Below are 23,133 nucleotides of genomic sequence, written 5' to 3' on the forward strand. Positions count from 1 at the left end.
AGCCCTTTTGTGGGCTCACAGAGGCACATACTAGGAAAGCCATAAGTAACTAGGAATCAAAACAGTTCAGACAACACTGGATTGAATGCCCAGGGCAAAGACAGACCAAATCGTTTATGCCCCCAGCAATGAAAGTATCAGCCCACTCATTAATCTAAGGTGAGAGAACTCTCACTGGGTACTTTACGAGACACTGTAGTCTACGATATCACCTAAGTAAGTTAAATCTATCCGACACACAATTAGGTCACTTTTGTGAGCTGGAGGATGAAATGCTGTTAAGGCAGAGAAACTCCCGCCTAGGTAGCGCGTCTCTTATTTCCTTCGCGATTTGAACAAAAAAGCCTGAAGAAGTACTTAAATACATTAAAAGCCTCCACATACAGTAGAAGGTTGAGAGGCCAAGCACAAATAATAGATCTAAATAAAGGTTGCAGTTCATCGAGACCTAATAATAATAAAATAATAAAAAAAGCTCTTTGTATTCCCATAAATATAACAAAGAAACCTGTTCTTTGAACCACCGACAAAAAAATGCCTTGAGCCAAAGCTAACATACAAAGTGTGTACAGAATAAACTATGCAAGGAAGGCAATTGGGATACGTTGCATAACAAAAAAGACATAGCCCTTACTGAATGTGCTTCTAACGATTCAGACTTCGGAGGAGTGTTGGTTCGAATCACTCTCCCGTGAGAAAAGGCTCTGAAGATATTTACAAAGTATAATAGAAAAACCTGTCACATTGTCCGTCCTGATGCGACGTTTTTTAAGTCTTTCCCAAATTATTAATATATTATCCACGAATTCTCACAATATTTGATGAGAGCATTGTTTTTAAAACAATAACTGTTTATGGAAAAAATAGGCGGAAACAATTTGAAATCACGCTTACTTCTTATACCCAGCCTTCCATCTGTCTTTCCATATCGAAAGTTTCGAGATATAAAAAACTGGCACAATACATTAACACGGACTGATAAAGTGCGTGGATGGAGCCGTTTGTAAAAGGCCACGAAAGTGGGCAAAACAAAACTTCTGATCGCCATTCACCTGGAAATAGCCAGACCGATTCTTTTGCATGCTGTGCAAGCAGCTCACTACTTCCGGTCGCCTGCGGCCAAATATCCCCTGGGTAGCCACTAATGTGAGAATGTGAAAACCTGGCCAGGCCACTCAGACATAACCGGTTTAAGGGCTAGCAGGGTGCAGATGCCCGGCTGGTTGATGTCCTTGCCAAAGCAAAATCTGGCATCACCGCCATCCAATAAATGCCTTGGACGAAGCAAGGAAGAAGGAATCTAAAAAATTGTGACATCTATTGGAGTGGCCATATAAATAAGCGCAGTTTTGGCTCTGAAATCCAGCGAAGAATCACTCTTGCCAATAAATGCTACTTTGGACTAGGTAAAAAAAAAACAATAAATGTAAGGCGCAATAACCTCCGAAGGGATCTAAGGCCGAGCTTCTCTTCCAATTTGCGTCGTGCCCCTCTTGATTTTACCTACAAATTGGCCGGACGGGAACTACATGTTTATGCCGACTCCGAACGGCATCTGCAAGGCTGATAAGTTTTCACTGAGAGCTTTTCGTGGCAGAAATACACCCGAAGCGCTTGCCAAACACTGCCGAGAGGCGACCCCGCTTAGAAAAATTTTCTCCTAATTGAAAAACCTTATTTCTAAAAATTTGATGTGCTTTGCCCGGGGTGTGAAGCCAGGGCATAGGGTGGGGTAGGCGGAGCATGCTCCCGTCACGCCACGGTGGCCGCCTTTGGACTAGGTAGGCAATTGAAAAGTAAAGTACTCTCTCGGCAAACGAAAATCATACTCTACAAGTCATCTATCGTTCCCGTCCTGCTATATGGTGCAGAAACATGGACCATGACAACATCAGATGAAGCGGCTCTGGGACTGTTCGAGAGAAAAGTTCTTCGAAAGATTTATGGACCTGTACGCATTGGCGATGGCGAGTGCCGAATAATATTTAACGATAAGTTGTACGAGCTATACGCAGACATTAACTTAGTCCAGCGAATTGAAACGCAGCGGAGCTATGCGAATGAAAGATGACCTTCCAGCCAAGAAAGTGTTTCTATCGGCATATTTTGATGGGGGATTTGGCATTTGTCGGAATCGACCGGATCGGACCACTATAGCATATACCATCCATACAACCGATTGTTCAATAAGAGGGTTTTCGCCATTTCTGCCCCATTTCTGCCTCATTTTAACAGCTAGCAACATCAAATTTTACCACAAGCTTACGTATTGGGCATAGATGATGGTCTGAAAAAATCGTCAAGATTGGACATATTTATAATATTGTCACGAATATTAGAATCACTAAGTGATACTCACATCATATCGCTAGGGTGATTCTAAGCAGTATGTGCGTAAATAAATAAATCATTATGTACACATTACGACAAGCAACATTTACATACACGCAGCGGGGAAATACACATAAACACATTAATCGTCGTTTACCCACATGCATACAAGGCAGCGAAGAGATAACTCATACACAGATGTACATAGTTCGTCAACAGTCAAAGTATTACTCGCATATATACACGCATATGCCTATGCGAGAGTCTATAAACTACAAATAGGTATACATATATGTAGCTCAATTACTAGGGTAAAAAGTAGAACATTCTACAAGGAGAAACATCTGGAATATCCCAACAATGCAGAAAAGAGCATAAAAGCGGCAAAAGCGGAGTAGTCTGACTTGAGTTTGATTTAAAACACGATAACAGTTGTGAAGTATAAGTGTTATTCAAAGTAGTCTAATAAAGACCGTTTTGCATAATTAAATATTTGATTTATTTATTCGACAATTTAGCGATACGAACGTAAGAAGCAAGTTGAAAATAATCGGCGTTACAGTAAAATCGTTACAATTGGTGTTACAATTCCTGTTGAATAAATTCCGAAGATTGCGAATACATCTTGGACATGGCAAGGTTAAGTGAATTAAGGATCCATCAACTGAAAAAGGAGTTGGAGAACCGTGGATTGAATACAACCGGCAATAAGGTCGAACTTCAAGTACGGCTACGAGAGTTAATGGAGTCGGAGGGAATTAATGTGGACGATGATGTCTTTCATCCTGATGGCGAGGAGACAACAACAAAAATTGAGGAGAAAACCAAAACATCGCAGACAGTTACGAGCACAGACTTGAACATGATTTTGGCGGCAATATCTGCTCAAACATCGACAGTGTCATCTCAACTGGCAGAACAGAAGACATATATGTCATCTCAACTGCAGGAACAGAAGACATATATGACATCACAAATGTCATCTCAACTAGAATCACAGGAGACACGCATAACATCACAGATTGAAGCTCAAGAAACGCGTATTTCAGAAATGTCGACACAGATTACATCGAAGATTGAAGCACAAGAAACACGTATAACAGAAATTTCATCACAAATATCCACAAATATGGCATCTCAACTGGAAGAAGAGAAGACATATATGATATCTCAGTTGGCTCAGCAGTTGAAAGCGCAAGAGGATCGCATATCATCGCAGTTGGAGGGTTTTAGTGAACGACAAGATAAAATGGAGGCTGAGATGGATGCTTTGAAAGATCGGATTCAGGAGTTACAATTGAACCGTCCAATCACTTCAGCGTCTACTCTGAAGGTAAAATCACCAACGCTTGATGGTTCTGTTCCTTTCCAGGTATTTAAGCTTCAATTTGAGAAGACGTCAGCAGCGAACAACTGGAATACCGAAGATAAAGTTGCAGCATTGTTCGTGGCTTTAAAAGGACCAGCTGCTGAGATCCTACAGACCATCCCAGAGTACGAACGTAACAGTTACGAATCATTGATGGCTGCTGTAGAACGAAGATACGGAAGCGAACACAGGAAACAGATCTACCAAATAGAATTGCAAAACCGCTACCAAAAAGCTAACGAGACTTTGCAGGAGTTTGCTTCGGACATTGAAAGATTGGCTCATCTTGCAAATGCGGATGCACCCGTGGAATAAACGGAAAGAATGAAGATTCAGAGCTTTATAAATGGCATACGGGACGTCGAAACGAAGCGAGCCACATACGCGAACCCAAAGCAAACATTTTCTGAAACGGTATCCCATGCATTGACTCAGGAAACGGCGTCACTATTGAGTAAACCAGCATACAAAGCTCATCGTGTGGAAGTAGAAAGGCCAGAGTGGGTAGATACAATTTTGGAAGTTTTGAAGGGATCACAACAGAAAAATGCCGGAGTTATGAAATGTTTCAAGTGCGGTAACCCAGGTCACATTGCACGTCATTGCAGTAGCAATTCCAATAGTTCCAACAATGTGGGTGGCCGTAAACGCAGAGCTGAAGGAGATAAGCAAATCTCCAAGTATACTCAATCGTTAAACTAAAGCCAGTCATCCGCAAGGGGCGACAGCTGGCTCCCCCAATTGAATGCCCCATAATCTCTATCTCGCAAATCGGAGAAAGGTCAAACAATCTTACTGTAGGAGGACATGTGGATGGCAAGGAACATTTACTGGCTGTAGATGCCGGTGCATCTCATTCCATTATTCGAGCGGATTTAGTCAACAGGAAGATAAGACCATTGCATGGAGCAAGATTGCGTACTGGAGAAGACACCACTGTCCTAGGAGAAGTAGTATGTGAAGTCGCAATTGGGAACATCACGGCAGTATACAATTTTATAGTGGTGGAGATTGTTGATGAAATCATAATCGGAGTGGACTTCTTAATCGACCAAGGCATTAAGATCGATATGCAAAGAAAGATGATGCGATATAAGAACATGGATGTGCCACTTAATTTCGGCTACGAGAGAGGCTACAGCAGGAAACGAGTGATGGTGGAAGAGAATCAGCAAATACCACCAAAATCAGAAGCAGTCATCTGGGCAAAGTTTGATGGAGATTGTTGGACAAACAAATTGTGGGTTGTCAAAGCAGCAAACAAATCAACACCGAATGTTCTTGTAGGAAAAACCCTGGCTATGACATAACAAGGTGCACGTATTCCGATAAGAGTACTCAACGAGTTCAATTCAACAATCAAACTTACCAAACGAGCTACATTGGGAAGATGTCAAGAGGCTGATGTAATTATTAACTGTGAGCAGCTCCAGAAGCACGTTCCAACCAGCAACAATGATCTTTCAAATGACATCATGGCATGGACGGAGGGGCTAGAGGAAGATTATCGGAGTAAAGCAAAACAACTGCTCCTAAACTTCGTGAATATATTTGACCAGGATGGCTCCAAACCAGGCCGCACCAAAGTTGTGAAACATCAAATTGACACTGGAGATGCGAGGCTGATCCGTCAAGCTCCTCGTAGTGTTCCACTTGCGAAGCGGGAAGTTTTAAGTCAAATCGTGCAAGAAATGAGGGACAGCGGCGTCATCGAACCATCAGCTAGACCATGGAGCTCACCCGTGGTATTTGTGAAGAAGAAGGCTGGAAAAATGAGGTTTTGCGTGGACTACCGCAAGTTGAACGACGTTACGAAGAAGGATAGCTACCCATTGCCAAGAATTGACGATACTCTGGACTCTCTATCTGGTACGAAATGGTTTTCCACACTGGACTTGAAAAGCGGCTACTGGCAAGTGGAGGTGAAGGAGGAAGACAAAGAGAAAACATCCTTCAGTGTTGGTGATGGTCTTTGGCAATTTACAGTGATGTCTTTTGGACTTTGTAATGCACCAGCTACTTTCGAGAGACTCATGGATCAGGTATTGAAAGACTACATTGGAAAACTGCTTGGTGTACCTGGACGACATCATCGTGTTGGGCAAGAACTTTTATGAACATCTTAAAAACTTAGAGGAAGTTTTCCAGAGAATAGCTGGCGCTGGTCTGAAACTAAGTCCCAAAAAGTGTTCGCTGTTTAAAAAGGAAGTAAATTATTTGGGTCACAAGGTAACGACAGAGGGCATCTGTACTGCGAATGAAAAAATAGAAGCTGTAAACGATTGGCCAAGACCACAGAACTTGCATGAATTAAGAAGTTTCCTTGGGCTGTGCACATATTACCGCCGAATTGTACCAAACTTTTCCAGCGTAGCCCATAGCCTTCACGAGCTTACAAGAAAAAATAAAGCTTTTCAGTGGAAGAGTGAGCAAGAAGTGGCTTTCCAAACATTGAAAGAGCGATTGTGCACTGCCCTTTGTTGGCATATCCGATTCCAGGAGCAACGTTTATTCTAGATACCGATGCGAGTGGATATGCTATAGGAGGAGGTTTATCACAACTGGTCGATGGACAGGAGAAGGTAGTTGCATATTACAGCCGATCAATTGGAAAACCAGAGGAACTATTGCGTTACACGGAGAGAACTATTAGCATTGGTAGAGTGCATTAAACATTTTCATAAATACCTCTACGGGCAGCGATTCCGCGCCAGGACAGATCACGCAGCGTTGAAATGGCTCCTGCAGTTCCGTAACCCAGAAGGTCAATTGGCACGGTGGATCGAACGACTACAAAGCTATGACTTTTCCATTGAGCATCGAAAAGGTAGTACCCATGGAAATGCTGATGCAATGTCACGAAGACCATGTAGTTTGGAATGTAAACACTGTTCAAAAGCTGAGGCTAAGAAAGACATTATAGATGTTCGGCTTATGACTATGACGTGTTCGGATGACTGGGACATGGAACAGCTAAGGAAGTGTCAGCTAGAAGATTCAGATCTGTCCCATGTTATGCACGGGCTCGAACGAAATGAGAGACCGAATAAAGAGGAGATGTCAGCAGAAAGGTCCTATTGTGAAGTCATATTGGGCCCAGTGGAATAGTTTACAATTGATATCCGGTTGCCTGTATCGAATATGGGAGAGTGAGGACGGCCAGTGCAAGAAGAAACTGATAGTTGTTCCCAGGAAAACGATTCCTGACGTTCTCAACGAGCTACATAATGGTCCAAGTGGAGGTCATCTGGGAATCACGAAAACGCTCGAGAAGATTAAACAGAGATTCTATAAGGGTTGGTTGCCGTCAGTCGGTCACTGAGTGGATTGCCAACTGCGAGGTTTGCAGCAGAGCCAAAGGGCCCAGAACACGAAGTCATGGCCAGATGAAGCAATATAACTCAGGTGCACCGTTTGAAAGGATTTCTTTAGATGTCGCGGGTCCATTTCCTAGTAGCATCAGCGGAAACAAATACGTATTGGTGGTTATGGATTATTTTAGCAAATGGCCAGAGGTATACCCAATCCCAAATCAAGAAGCGGAAACAATTGCAGTCTTGGTTGTAAATAATTGGGTTGCAAGGTATGGTGTACCAATGGAATTACATTTTGACCAAGGCAGGAATTTTGAATCAGCTGTGTTCCAAGAAATGTGTAAAATACTGGGCATTCGAAAAACACGGACAGCTGCATTGCATCCTTAGTCCGATGGTATGGTGGAACGATTCAATAGAACCTTGGAGGAGCACTTAAGGAAAGTAGTCGACAAGTACCATAAAGAGTGGGATACGCACATACAATTATTTTTGATGGCTTACCGATCGGCAGTGCATGAGACAACGGGCCAAACCCCCGCAAAAGTAATTTTTGGTAATATCCTTCGACTGCCAGCCGATTTGGAGTTGGGATTAATGCCGATGCGGAGAGAAATGCCAAGAAATCCACTGGTGTCTTGGAAGAAGAGATGAGAGAAATACACGATCTTGTAAGACAACGGACAAAGATTATGAGTGACAAGATGGAAGCCAGATACGATAAAGCACTTAATTCGGAAGGTTTTCAGGAAGGCGATTTGGTGCTGTTATATAACCCACAACGGAAGAAAGGTTTGTCCTCGAAATAGCAGTGTAATTGGGAAGGCCCATACAAAATTTTAAAGCGAATCAACAATGTAGTTTACCGCATACAAACCATCGGCAAACCACGAACCGAAATGAAAGTGGTTCATTTGGAGAGGCTAGCAACGTTTAGATCAGGAGATTTGTCTGATCGGGACGATCCGACTTAGGTGGAGGGCAGTGTCACGAATATTAGAATCACTAAGTGATACTCACATCACATCGCTAGGATGATTCTAAGCAGTATGTGCGTAAATAAATAAATCATTATGTACACATTACGACAAGCAACACTTACATACAAATTAAAGTTTATGTTGGGTTAATTGAGTTTTTAAAAAACTCTTGCATTTTATTTCAATGCTGCTCAAAAACTGACTAAGCTTTACATTTTACTCTTATTTATAACTTACAAATAGTTTACAATAGGAATATTGAATAGGATGTTTATGTTAATACGATACCTTAGTAATTTTACTCCTGGCATTGCATCAGCTGGCTAACGCAATGTCAGTATGTGGGATTGGAATGTTACAACAGATTCAGTAAATAAATCAAATAGCAATGTTTAAACAATTTGTTTATATTTGCCACCTGATTTGAGTGGAGTCATGTTCCTTAACTTACACGCAGCGGGGAAATACACATAAACACATTAATCGTCGTTTACCCACATGCATCATACATCAACAGTCAAAGTATTACTCACATATATACACGCATATGCCTATGTGAGAGTCTATAAACTACAAATAGGTATACATATATGTAGCTCAATTACTAGGGTAAACAAGTAGAACATTCTACAAGGAGAAACATCTGGAATATCCCAACGATGCAGAAAAGAGCATAAAAGCGGCAAAAGCGGAGTAGTCTGACTTGAGTTTGATTTAAAACACGATAACAGTTGTGAAGTATAAATGTTATTCAAAGTAGTCTAATAAGGCCGGTTTGCATAATTAAATATTTGATTTATTTATTCCACAATTTAGCGATACGAACGTAAGAAGCAAGTTGAAAATAATCGGCGTTACAGTAAAATCGTTACAATATATATCCCATACAACCGACTGTTCCGGTAAGAGGATTTTCATCATTTTTGTCGGAATCGATTTTCAGTCCGATTAAGACGATTTTTTCAGACAACCGTCTATGCCGAATACGTAAGCTTGTGGTAGCTGTTAAAATTTTCTAGCTGTTAAAATGAGGCAGAAATAGAGCAGAAATGGCAAAAGCCCTCTTATTGAACAATCGGTTGTATGGGAGGTATATGCTATAGTGGTCCGATCCGGTCAATTCCGACAAATGTCAAATTCCCCATAAAAATATGCCTGCTTACCAAATTTCATCAAGATATCTCAAAAATTGAGGGACTTGTTTGCGTTCAAACAAACAGACAGACGGACAGACGGACATGGCTAAATCAACTCAGCTCGCTCCCTGATCATTTTGGTATACTTATTGGTGGGTCTAACGGAAACATATATATAAAAAATGATATGGAGCACTGAAAATGAAAAAAATCGATTTCGACCAAAACAAGTCCCAAAAACCAAAAAAACAAAAAATATATATATTTTTTAAAACTGTTAATGCCAACGTTTTTATCGCATAATTTTAAGTGGGATAGGAACTATGAGACAAATTCGTTTTCATCAGCAACACTTTTGCACGTTTCTGAAGAAACTCTTAAAAAAAAAACAGGCAAAAAAAATAAATTTTTTCACCAAAACATTCCTCAAAACCAAAAAAAATATTTTTTTTTTTTTCAAAAATCTGTTATCGCCAAAGTTTTTAGCGGACAATTTTGAGTCGGACAGGGTATACATGAAAATTTTTTAGTAGGTCATGAAAAAAACCTTAAAAATCAAAGAAAAAAAGTCAAATAAATAATAGTTTAAAAAAGTAAAAAAACACGCTTTTATAGTAAACCGAACTAAAAAATAGAAAATAGTTCTCAATTAAAAAGAGTTTATATAACAGTAGTAGAAGGTGAAACAATCGTTTATAGTTAATCACCTCAAAATAAAATTATAATAAAATTTATGTTATTAACAGAATAATTTAATTCAGAGTAAAAAGCGTGGGGTGCATTTGACTACATTTCATATCTTTCCTCTCAGATAGTTGCCAATAGAATGATTGTAACATTCAATATCAAGCACCCCACGCTTTTTACTGTGAATTTAATTATTCTGTTAATAAATTAAATTTTATTATAATTTTATTTTGAGGTGGTTAACTATAAACGATTGTTTGACCTTTTACTACTGTTATATAAACTCTTTTTAATTGAAAACTATTTTCTATTTTTTAGTTCGGTTTACTATAAAAGCGTGTTTTTTTAGTTTTTTTAAATTATTATTTATTTTTAATTTTTTAGTTCAAGTAATTTTAAAAGTTTTAGTCGAGAGTGATGAAACCTCGAAACGCCAGCGGTCCATGGATAAATCCAACCCCACGGCACCGAAAAGGGCCAAGACGCAGGGAGGCTGGACGCGGTATTTCGCCGAAATTGCCAAGGGTCGGCAGATCATTGGCATTATAGACGAGAGCAGCGAAGATGGCAGGATCCCGAAACAACAGTGGAAGTGGATCGAGGCCGCGCTCGCTACGGTGGCCGTTAAGGTTAAGAAAGACAACCCTGGCCCACCGCTATCTTACACTGATGCAGGGTGGTTCCAGGGCAATGTCAAGCTAATTGCCTGTGACGACGCCAGGTCGGTAAACCTCTATAGGGCCGCCGTCACACTGATAGGGGTGGTATATCCGGGCGCGCGCCTGGGTTCCAGTGACGCCAGCGGATCCAGCTGACATCCTGGAGCTGCTCCAGGAGTACAACCCGCCACAGTTTTGGAAGTCAACCGGGATAAAACCGAGCTTGTTTTCTTCACGAAGAGGTACAAAGTACCAAATCTTACACCGCCAAGAATTGGGGGTACGTTCTTAGCGTTTAGCGATCAAGTCAAGTATTTGGGAGTCATTCTGGATAGGAAGCTATTATGGAGTGACCATATAGTGGATCGATCCAAGAAGGCAGCAGCAGAGCTGTTCACCTGCAAAATGGCAATTGGCACGTCCTGGGTATTCTCCCCTAAGGCGATCTACTGGATTTACACAGCCATTGTGTGCCCGATTCTTCCTTATGGTGCCTTGGTCTAGTGGCCTGCACTAGCTAAAAGTACCTATCTTAAAATGCTTCAAAAGTTGCAACGGAGTTTGGAGCTCTGCATTACCGGGGCTCTCGGCTCCACTACAGAGTCCGTTACATACATACATGGATACATAGATACATAGATAGATACAGGCCAAGCTAATAAAAGCGTGTTAAAAAGGGCTCCAGTATGCTCTTTCGTAGATGTGCCATGCATCCACTTCTATCATTAATAAAGGAATGCGTTTTTCGCATTATGTACAAGGTTTCAAATCTATGGCCATTTGGGGTGGTCATAAGTTCAATTGACCTTATGTCCGTTAACCTTATGTGACCCCACCATCACATTATTGCATTGTCATCGAGCCTTGATACGTGTGCAAAGTTTCAATCAAACTTATGGCCATTCAAAGTGGTAATAAGGCCAATTGATCTTATGGCCGTTGACTTTATGTCACCACACCATCACATTAATGCATTGTCATCGAGCCTTGATACGTGTGCAAAGTTTCAATCAAATTCATGGCCATTCAAAGTGGTAATAAGGCCAATTGACCTTCTGGCCACCACACCATCACATTAATGCATTGTCATCGGTCCTTGTTACGTACGCAAAGTTTCAAATTAATCAGACTTCTATAAACCGGTGAAAATTAAGCTCAAAGATTCCGTTACATAGATACAGGCCAAGCTAATAAAAGCGTGTTAAAAACGCAAATTTTGCGACTCGAAAATTATTTGTTTGCATATATGTAATACTCCTATATTGCTACAAAAGGCTAGGTACATTCCCAAACATCAGAGTGCCGATATAATATTATGTATTGCTTTTTAAAGGTTTTTGTTTTTATATTGAATAATCGAATGTGCCTAAATTAAAATTTTTTCTTGTCACACTTATGCGGCTAAAACACAAAAATTTTATAGGCTGTCTTGTTTTGATTTCGAATTCAAAACACATTGCGAGCATTTTCTATTAGCAACATAGGAGTATTACATACAGGCATGCTTAACGAACGAAACGATATCATTTCGTTACGATAATCAACGCTGATAAACGAAACGAAGTCACTTCGTTTCGTTTATTAACGTTAAGATCGTCAAATTAACGTTAATTTGTCGTTCTTAACGTTAATAAACGAAACGAAGTCATTTCGTTTCGTTTATTAACGTTGATTATCGTAACGAAATGATATCGTTTCGTTCGTTAAGCATGCCTGATTACATATATGTTTTTTTGGGTATGCGTAGTAGAACTTTTTTTCCTGAGCTCAAAACCTATCGAAAAATCGATGGCGCGATATAGGTTAATAAATCGACCCAGCTTACTATATAACATTTCGGAAAACACAAAAACCTGATTATTTAGTAAATAATACACCTAGAATGTTGAAATTTGACGTGTGGACTGATATTGAGACTCTTGATAAAAATTTAGAAAAAATTTTTAAAATATGATAGAATCAATTTTACAAATATTATTAATCATAAGTCAAAAATCGTTAAACCTATCGTAACAAAATTCGGCAAAGAGGCTGGCTTTACTATAAGGAATGCTTTAAAGAAAAATTTACGAAATCGTTTAAGGACCACGCCCACTTTTATGTAAGAGATCGTGGACGAATAATATAAGCTATATCTTTGCAAAAAAGAGCTTTATATCAATGGTATTTCATTTCCGAAGTGGTTTTATAACAATAAATAGGAAAAACTTCAAATATAAAGAATGGGCGTGGCACCGCGCCTTTTATGACTAAGCAATTTGCTATGTTTCGGGAGCCATAACTCGAAGAAAAATTAGTTTAGAATAGAACTATAGTATATATATTATTGCGCAGCCTTGTAACACTATTAAGCACACAAAACAAACAACAACAGCATTTCAAGTGTACAGCTGGGTATGTAATGTTCGGTTTCACCCGAACTTAGACTTCCTTACTTGTTTAAACTGTTTTTATTGAAAAATTTTATTTTGATTTGAAACACAAATTTTTAAAGTTTTAATCAAGGCGATTCCATAAAAGGTGATGGCAGAGCGAATTCAAACAATCAGAACGTCAAAACAAAATTTTCATTGATTTCGATTAACTAACATATTGTTGCATGGCAAATAATCATGAAGAAGCAACCAGCTGTTGAGATAACAACATCTGGTACTGAATTCGCCTTGGTTTTAATTGATAGGTATTTCCAATGATTCACAACAATTTTTAAAATTTTAAATAAATAAAACAACTTTTTAGAATGAGATGAAATGAAATGTCAGACTGTTGCTTAAAAAGAGTCGCCGTGCGTAAATATGATAAGCATCTGTAAATGAGAATGTGCCGATAATCAGCAAGCAATGTAATTATCGCTTTTGACGTTGTATGACAAGTCGTTTTTATTGATTTGACCAAAATTGTCCAAGCGAAAACCAAGCTATAGATTGTTATAACGTGGATTTAGTCATTTGCAAAGGATTTGATGTTGGGAGTAGATGAGAATTTCTGCAGGTTAAATGCCGCTTTATTTATTTTTCAAGAAATACTTCTTTGTTTACTTTTGAACAGGTGAAAAATATCTTAAAAACAATTTTTTTTTTTGTTCAAATAAATAGGTGATTGATTGTCAAACATCATAATTGAAACCTTAATTAATGTGCTTTGTTTGCTTTGTATAAACAAATGGCAAAAACTAGAAAAATAATAACTTAAAAATAACAAAATGTTTCCCAATGAACCCATAGCAAAAAATCGTTCTGCGGTCAGTGACTAAAGTTGAAAGGGTTTTGGAACATTCTTTAATTTGTTTGTATCCTTGCACTGATCCCTTTCATGTTTAAATGTAAGCCCTAGATACTAAGACATTGAGAGCCGGGAATTCCCATCCCTTCACAGTCTTCTTTAGATGTTACACAACCCAATGATAGATACCAAAATAGATCTTTAAACTTCACTTCACTCATAAGGAACTGCATTATATTTTTTTTTATTGCACCTTCGCTGACAACGCACATTCATATGTGTAACCCGCAAACTTTCATTATTTCGTCGCTGATCCACAAATGGGATTTGCGTCTTGTCATTGCAATAGTGCCTATGCATTAGACTGGGTCGATTTATTAACCGATATCGCGCCATCGATTTTTCGATAGGACTTGGGCTAAGGAAAAAAAGTTCCACCACGCCTGCGAAATTACATTTTTGGGTCGGAAAGGTTATACATATGAAATTTTTTTTAGTAGGTCATGAAAAAAACCTTAAAAATCAAAGTCGAAAAAAGTCAAAAAATGAAATTTCGCAGGGTATGTGTAGTGGAACTTTTTTTCCTGAGCACAAATCCTATCGAAAGATCGATGGCGCGATATAGGTTAACTTTCGTCCATACAAATCGACCCAACCTAATTAAATAAAATAAGAAAAGTATTATTTTTTATCAAATAAAAATGTTTTCCGTGTTAAATTCGCTGAAAATTTCCTGAAAATTGAAATGAAAACAAAACAAAAACAATACAAAGCATTGAAAAACAAATCAAAACAAACATATCTAATGCTTGTTTTTATTAGGTCAAAATGACTGACATCAAAACTGCAGCTTGACTGACCCTGACTGACCCTGTGGTCAGTTGGGGTCAAAGCCGTTTAATTCTGAACATTACTAACTCAAAGTCGATAAAGAACTTCATGGTCAAAATCCATGCTAAAATTTTGTGTTCATTTATTTCACAATCTATTTCGTTATTTTCCGTTGTTTTATACGCTGTGTCATTATATGTATGATGATGGGACGCCAGTCGGCAAACGAAAATAAAATGCCAACAAGTTAGCAAATGAAATTTTAATGGTAAATGGGCAATTGTTGTTTTCATTTATTGGTCAACTTAGTTGTCACTTTGTAGTGAAAATCGACGGCACACCATTTGACATTGTATATAAACCGTTTTTGTTGACATGGTCAAGCATTACAGTATTTGCCAAATTCAGTTGCATAGTGGAAAAGCGAACTGACTTGAACTTGACACTGCCTTCACTTCATTGATTTCGTCATGGCTTGACTTTCAGAAAATTCACTTTACATATGGGATAGCCCAAATACGTAGTTTCTTTTTCATTTTATTAGTTAGCGTGCACTTACTTTAACAGAACGTAGGGTTGTTGATTTACGAATCACACAATCATACTTCTAGTCACTAAGTGCTGTAGTGCGTTCGTTTGCAGCAATGTTGTACGTAGTGTAAAAAATTGTAAGGCTCATTTTTCTTTTATGTAGCTATTTCATAGAGCTACATTTAAGATTTTTTTTAAAGCAAGTTACAATCCAATACGTTTAGTATTGTATCAGATTACATCTCTCCGACTTTAATTTATGATATATCTATATCCATATATAAATCTTTTAAAATAAAGTCGCTAATGTCATTGTAGGCCCATCACTTCACACAGAGTGCTCCGATTTTAAAACGGTTTTCTGCATTTCAAAGCTAAGCTAGATTAGATTGGCATTTTCGATATAATTTGAAGGTATATATTATAGTGGTGGGGAAATTTGCAAAATGTTCGGTTCCCGCAACATAAATGGTTAGAGGTTAAATATACTTATAAAGAAGGATGTATGTTTGCATACAACTTATGTACTCCGAAATCATTCCCCGATTTTGATCAAATTTGCAGGGTCGCTTCATCGCAAACTCAAGAGGATTCCTATCAAATCCCTTCCTGGAAAGGGGACCCGGGAACGATCCATTCCAACTAATTCTATTCACGGTTCGATTTGCCTGAAATTAGGTATTTAAGCAGCCCTTTGTCTGGATTAGTATTTACGAGACTTTTCCGGGGAGCGGACCAGGGACTGACTGGGACTAAGACAGGGACTGCGGGGACTTGGGCTTTGACTGGGGCTGGGACTGTAACTGGAACTGGGGCTGGGAATAAGGGATGGTGAAGAATAAGAACTATAGAGAGAAAAGAATGACGGAGAAAGAAACTGAGAAAGATATGGAGTTCGACGAAGATAGAGAAGAAAATACGGAGAAGGAGAAAGGGACGTATAGAAAGAGAAAAACAGAGGGACGAGTGAATAAAAGGACAAGGAAAATGGGGAGGAAGATTTTGAGACAAAAGCTTATGTAGATAGATCAAAGTTAAGACAGAACAACGTATGCCAGGTCTGCTTATATTTATAGATAAATGATATGAAAATTGATTTTTTTTACTTTTTAGAACTTTTTATGTTCTGCTTGCTTGGCTCATTATCAATATATGCAAAAACGTGTCTCTTAAAGGTAAATAATTATATTTTGTAGCTTATAATTGCGTTTTCAAAGCACTTTACGGAAACTAAAGTAGTATTGTGTGTTACTGAATTATAAAAATCAATAAGTTTTAGAACAAAAATGAATACCCAGCAGAAAAAACGAACGGTGCTGAACGGGTACAAATCGGATGAAGAGCGTGACATTTAGTACTCACACTTGTACCAGTAGCGCTTAGGGTCGAGCTAGGTTTATATATTTAAATAAATTAATTAAAGGCTGCGACTGAGTTAGTTAACGACGCGTTCAAAAGGCAAGTTCAGTGTAGACACTTTTAAAGCATTCATAATTGGTTCAGTCTCCCGATATTCATCCGATTAGCAGCAGTTCGGAGGTAGTCATTAAGGGCCTTTTTACCATCTCCAGCTAAGGTAGATCTTATCTGGAGGATAGCTACCTATCAGATAGATTCATTTGACACTTATGTTTTCACCAACACAGGGTGACCTACCAAGGGTTAAATCGATAAGTAGAACAAAACATCTTTTGTGAATACACGAAAATTGGCCAAACAGTTAACTTTTTTTACACTATATTAGGAAATGCACATAACAGAGACGCGAGTATGTAGAAAATAGAAATTTGTATATGTAAACAAAATAAATGTAAGGCACGATAACCTCCGAAGAGATCTAAGGCCGAGCTTCTCTTCTAATATGCGTCGTGCTCCTCTTGATTTTCTCTACAAATTGGCCGGACGGGACCTACTTGTTTTATGCCGACTCTGAACGGCATCTGCAGGCAGATGAGTTTTCACTGAGAGCTTTTCATGGCAGAAATATACTCGGAGCGCTTCCCAAACACTGCCGAGGGGCGACCCCGCTTAGAAAAATTGTCTTCTAATTGAAAAACCTTATTTCTAAAATTTTGATGTTGCTTTGCCAGGGATGGGAACCCAGGGCATAAGGTGTGGTAGGCGGAGCACGCCACCATCACGCCACGATGGCCGCCAATTTGTATATGTATCTTAGAAAAAAGGGACGGACCTAAATCTATTGCGAAACTGTCGCTTTGCGTGATTGTCTCTAATTTTTTCTGTAGGGTATATACAATGTTACCCGAACTTAGGCTACTTTCTGTTTTTGTTTTGTTATTTGGAATGGTATAATGTGTTTTGTGTGTGTGTGGAAATTTCGCTGAAAAAATCGGCATAGATTGCAAGTATAAAAGGTGTGAAAAATTTTAATATCACATTGTCAGTTTTAGTGTTGAAGACGTAAGTGATATTTTGTTGTAATTTCTTCAAGCTAATACTTTACAAAATGCTGAAACATCTGATTGCTAAGTAAGTAACTAAATTATATTATCCTTTCAGAAAAAAATAGTATCGCAAATTAAAAGATATTTTAAGAGTCAAATCGATATATTAGTAAAGCACATACTGCTATATGTCCTTTGGTTTAAATTTAGAGAAATATATATGTACATCCTGTTTTTGAATTTTTCCTTTATTTAAATCAGATATAGTATAGTTAGTGGCATAGGTCCTAGAAAGCTTTATCAAAAGGACGAACTTATTTTATAAGATAGGTCCTGCTTTTAAATATTATTTCTCAGTTTGGCCTTTAAACAAACACAATGGACGAATATAGTATATTTGGGGTCGTCACAGACCAGCTAGTTAACATAACCAGCTAACATAACCTCATTGAGCCCGCTGAATCTGATTTCTGATAGGCTATTGGCTACATTCAATGCGTTCACACGCAAACTAAATTTTAAAATACCGAGGGGATCGATTCGGCCACGTTATCAAATTTGTGATTTATTTCTGCAGTCGGTTGAAAAACATATCTATGTATGCCTTTGCAAAGTTTTCCTTCCAGATATTTTTAGATAATTTTATCGTCTATCACCAGAAAGTAACTAATTCGATACGTTTTGCAGTTACTACGGCGATATAAACTCATTTCATAAATAATTTGACAGAATTTTGGCCTCTAAGCAGATATTTAGGCGATGGTTAACTGTAGCGTTTTGAATTTTTCTTTGTTTCGATAATTTATATGGCGAATGGTCCAAACAGAGATTTTTTGCAAATAATTGCAAAACTTAAAATTTTTCTCTAGTCTATGCTTTCGCAGGAACACACTTTTGCACTTTCATTTGTATAAAAAACATAGAAAACATATACTTTTTCTAATTATTGTGAAAAACTTTTCAAACACAACAGCAAAGTAAGTCGGTAAAACATTTTCTAGGATTTCTGAATTTCTGTACCCAAGTTCTTTATATTTGTGTTCGGTTGCAAGCGAACATTACATACTCAGATGAGAGCTATGGAGACAAAATAAGGGAAAATCACCATGTAGGAAAATGAACCTAGAGTAACCCTGGAATGTGTTTGTATGAAATGTGTATCAAATGGAAGGTATTAATGAGTATTTTAAAAGGGAGTGGGCCTTAGTTCTCTAGGTGGACGCCTTTTCGAGATATATCCATAAAGGTGGACCAGGCCTGACTCGAGAATTTGTTTGTACGATATGGGTATCAAATGAAATGTGTTAATGTGTATTTTAAAAGGGCGTGGGCCTTAGTTCTATAGGTGGACGCCTTTTCAAGATATCGCCATAAAGGTGGACCTGGGGTGACTCTAGAACTTGTTTGTACGATATGGGTATCAAATGAAATGTGTTAATGTGTATTTTAAAAGGGCGTGGGCCTTAGTTCTATAGGTGGACGCCTTTTCAAGAATAACGGACAGACGGACGTATGGCTCAATCAAATTTTTTTTCGATACTGATGATTTTGATATATGGAAGTCTATATCTATCTCGATTCCTTTATACCTGTAAAACCAACCGTTATCCAATCAAAGTTAATATACTCTGTGAGCTCTGCTCAACTGAGTATAAAAACAACAATGTTACACGTGTGGCACTTTATATTTTGTTAAGTTTCTCTAGACTTTTTTGACTCTAATTTAAATATATTTTTCTTTCCGTATGTTTCCGCATTCTTGGAGGCTGCAAGTCTTCTATTATTTATATTTCCGCAGGAATATATGCAACTGTTTCATCTACTACAAAGTTTTATTTAACTATCAAATGCAACTCAGCTTAAAGTACTCTTACGTACCAAAAAAATGCAATTCTAGACCTGAGATTTGCGAGCTAGGCTGTTTGAATTTTGACATTTATCCCTTAGTTGACACACTTTGTATTGTACACAATGATTGTGAAAGTACTATATTTTCTCTGTTTTAAATATGAGTCCACACATATCAAAAGTGCCTAACTCCACAAATGGCATTCTTACTAGTGTTTCGTGTATTATACATTAGACGATCAAATCAAAAGTTTTTAATAAAATAAGCAAGGTTAAGACAAAATAAGGGAAAATCAACATTTAGGAAAATGAACCTAGGGTAACCCTGGAATGTGTTTGTATGGCATGGGTATCAAATGAGAGGTGGTAATGATTATTTTAAAAGGGAGAGGGCCTTATTTCGCAATAAGGTGAACCAGGGGTGACTCAAGAATGTGTTTGTACGTTATGGGTATCAAATTAAAGGTATAAATGGAGGTTTTCAAAGGAAGTGGCCTTTAGTTTTATATGTGAAGGCGTTTTCAAGATATCGACCAAAATGTGGACCAGGGAGACCCAGAACATCATTTGTCGGGTACCGCTAATTTATTTATATATGTACGAACAGTATTCTTGCCATGACAACAGATCACACAGACCTTGCTGCCAACGACCCAAGGCTCCTGGGCTAGAACGACGTCCTCATATGTTGTGCTGTGGCGTAATATTAGCGCAGCCGAAGCTGCCTTGGAGTGGTGCAGGTTTATATGCAGTACCTGCGCGCTCGCTAATGGTCGGTTTCAGCATCGATGTCCATCCTCCGCTGATCCGCACCGTCGTATCCTCCTCCACGATAGTATCGTCGAATTCAGCATCCGACGGATCGGATTTCAACAGAAGTTGCTCGTCCATGCTAGTAAAGAACTCGCCCGCAATCTCAGATACCGAGACTGTATCGCTCTCGACATCCGGAGCCTCATGTCCACTCAAGGTGTTGCACGGGTCCTCGAGATTTTTTTTGGCGGTTGCGGGTTCGCTCGAGGCGGTGTCCACAATCACCAGATTTTCAGTCGGCTAAGAAGTTCTTAAAAAACAATAAAGAACTATTAGTCCTGAACCCTGACAAGGGCAACGTAACAGTTCTGATGGAAAAATCTGATTATGATAAGATTTTACAGGAAATGATAAACGATATTTCCTCATATCGGGTCTTGAAACGCGACCTCACAAACAAGTTACAGGACAAGAATAATGAAATTGTAGAAAAAATTTTAAAAAAAATGTGATAAATATAAAAGAAAAATATAGTCTCCTCAGTAAAACTGCAAATACGCCTAGGTTGTATGGTTTGTTGAAAATCCATAAAGAGGGAGTTCCACTCGTTAATTCTCCATCGTATAATTTATGTAAATATTGTAACGAATTTAGTGAAACTCCAATATTTAGTAAAGCATGATGGCCTTTATTAGATTACTTTGGGAGTAGTACAATTATACTTCACAATTATACTCCACTTCGCAACTGATAGCGTGTTTAAATCAAACTGGTTACTGACTACTCAGCTTTCGCTGCTTTTATACTCTCTGTTGCACGTTCACCCATTTCTACTAAGGCCTAGTAACTTCGAGAACTTCACGCCTGGTTATCAACCATATATGTACATGTATATTTGTAGTTTATAGTCTCTCGCATAGCCACATGCCATATGTGAGTACTACTTCAGCTAATGGTGAGTATCCCTCCGCTGCCTTGGGTGTACATGATGATTGATTTGTTCACATACATACTGCTTATTATCGGCTTAGTGATGGTAGTATTGCTTAGTGATACTAATATTCGTCACACTGCCCTCTACCTAAGTCTGATCGTCCCGATCAGACAAATCTCTCGATCTAACCGCTGCTAGCCTCTCCAAGTGAACACCCTTCTATTTCGTGGTTTCCCAATTGTTTGTATGCGGTAGATGACATCACTGATCCTCTTCACAACTCTGTACGGGCCTCCCAAATTGCACCAAAATTTGGATGGAGCACCTTTCCGCCGGTGAGGGTTGTATAGCAGTACCAAATCTCCCTCCAGGAAACCTTCCGAATTATTATTCTTGTACCTGTGTTTCATCCTACTACTCATTATCCTGAACCGTTCCGTCACACTCTGTTGTTTGGCGAATGAACTACTTCGCAGAGCTTTATCTTGACGGATTGACTTTGCATCCTCAGTATAGTCTTGACAGTTCAAATTCTTTCCTTCGTTTTAATGCGTCCATTTGGTTTTGCCAATGCCAGTGTTTCTCTTGCAGATATCTTTGATTTTTCTTTATTTGGCCCATTCGTTCCATCAACCTTTACCTTTGACTTTCGTGGTCTTTGTTGAGTCTCCTCCACCAGCTCTCGCTTACTGCTGCACCCTTTCTCCAAACTGAAGTTAAGTGGCACATCCTGGTTCTCATAGCGCATAATCCTTCTCTGCATATCGATGATGATGTCATGGTCAACTCAGAAGTCCACTCCCACTCGTACTGAAACACGTATTTTCCTTATAGCAGAAAATATTCCTAGTAAAAAATGAACGGGATCGGTTAAATACCACGGCAAGTTAGATATAAAACAAGTTTAAAGGGGTCGTAGACTAGAATAATAAGCTATAACTTAGCAAAAAATAGTTTTGAATCAATGATATTTCACTTATCAAGTTTTATTGTAAGAGGAAATGGGGAAACATTTTTTTTAAACGGGCGGTGCCACGTGTTATGTAGACAAGTAAATTATCTGAAATGAAATGTACACTTAAAGCACACGCTGAGTATATAATGATCGGTTACACCCGAACTTAGACACCTTTACTTGTTATATTTTATATTTACCTTAAAAATCGCTTAGGTATGTACATCTGTTCACTATATATTTCTTATCTTATAAAGCCGATTATTTGGAGATTACGAATGGGATAAGATTATTGTTCAACCCCATTCATGAAAGGTATGAAGTCTTCGGCACAGCCGAAGACAGTCCCGTCCTTACTTGTTTTTTTGCGATTTTGCGAAGTGGAATTCCGGTTACAGTTAAGATAATTATTGTGCTTTTGTAGGGTCCTCTCCTTCATTGCCAGGAGGGAGGCGTATCAGTTTGACGAGGGCCTCGAGCGGTCATGATTGCTACCACTTGAATTCGGTCGTCGTAGCCAAGGTGGACTTTGACCACCCTGCCCAGTCTCCATTCATTCGGGGGGAGGTTGTCTTCCTTTATGCTCATCAAATCTCCTATTGTCATATTTGTTTTTGGAGTTCGATTAGGTTGATGACCGATGGTGGGTTTTCGCTGGCATCGGGTTGTAGAGGAGCAAGTAGTGCCCTACAATTAGGAAATGCCCAGGCGTTAGTGGTTCCATATCGACTTTATCAATACTTCATTCTGCGCAATAGCGTGGCAAAGTCCTGGAATGTTTATTTGGAGTTTTGAGATATTTTCATGACATTTTTTGTGAAACTTTTGATTTCCACACAGCCCCCCCCCCCCCCCCCCCCCCCTCCCATGTGAGCAGCCGCAGCAGGGATAAAAAGCCACGCTATTTCTTGGTGGGAGTGAAGAGCTAGGATCTTGAGGCGGGCATCGGTTAATAATGCCTTAAATTCTGCTCTAAGCGCCCGAGCTGCCCCGACGAAGTTAGTTCCGTTCCACATGGATGGCCTTCGTAGAGAAACAGATCCAGCCAAATACGGTCTCTTGGACGATGAGAGTCCCTAGATTATCTTTTTTGATACCCCCTAACATGATTTGGAAGTAAATGTCACCGTCTAAAATAAGGTCGACTGATTCGTTAATAAAGAACCGTTTGTCCGCTA

The 23,133-nt window shown here is 38.8% G+C and overlaps 1 protein-coding gene across 1 annotated transcript in view; it reads left to right on the top strand.

Moving 5' to 3' along the window:
• Positions 1-17,439: 17,439 nt before the first annotated feature.
• LOC137235744 (uncharacterized) overlaps positions 17,440-23,133 on the top strand; it is a 61,786-nt gene continuing 56,092 nt past the window's right edge. Inside the window, exon 1 of the mRNA XM_067758605.1 lies at positions 17,440-17,550. Coding sequence (XP_067614706.1) covers positions 17,528-17,550 — 23 coding nt within the window. The 5' untranslated portion in view covers positions 17,440-17,527. The remainder of the gene's footprint in view (positions 17,551-23,133) is intronic.

Source organism: Eurosta solidaginis, unplaced genomic scaffold, assembly GCF_040869045.1.
Source record: "Eurosta solidaginis isolate ZX-2024a unplaced genomic scaffold, ASM4086904v1 ctg00001059.1, whole genome shotgun sequence".
Taxonomy (NCBI): Eukaryota; Metazoa; Arthropoda; class Insecta; order Diptera; family Tephritidae; genus Eurosta; species Eurosta solidaginis.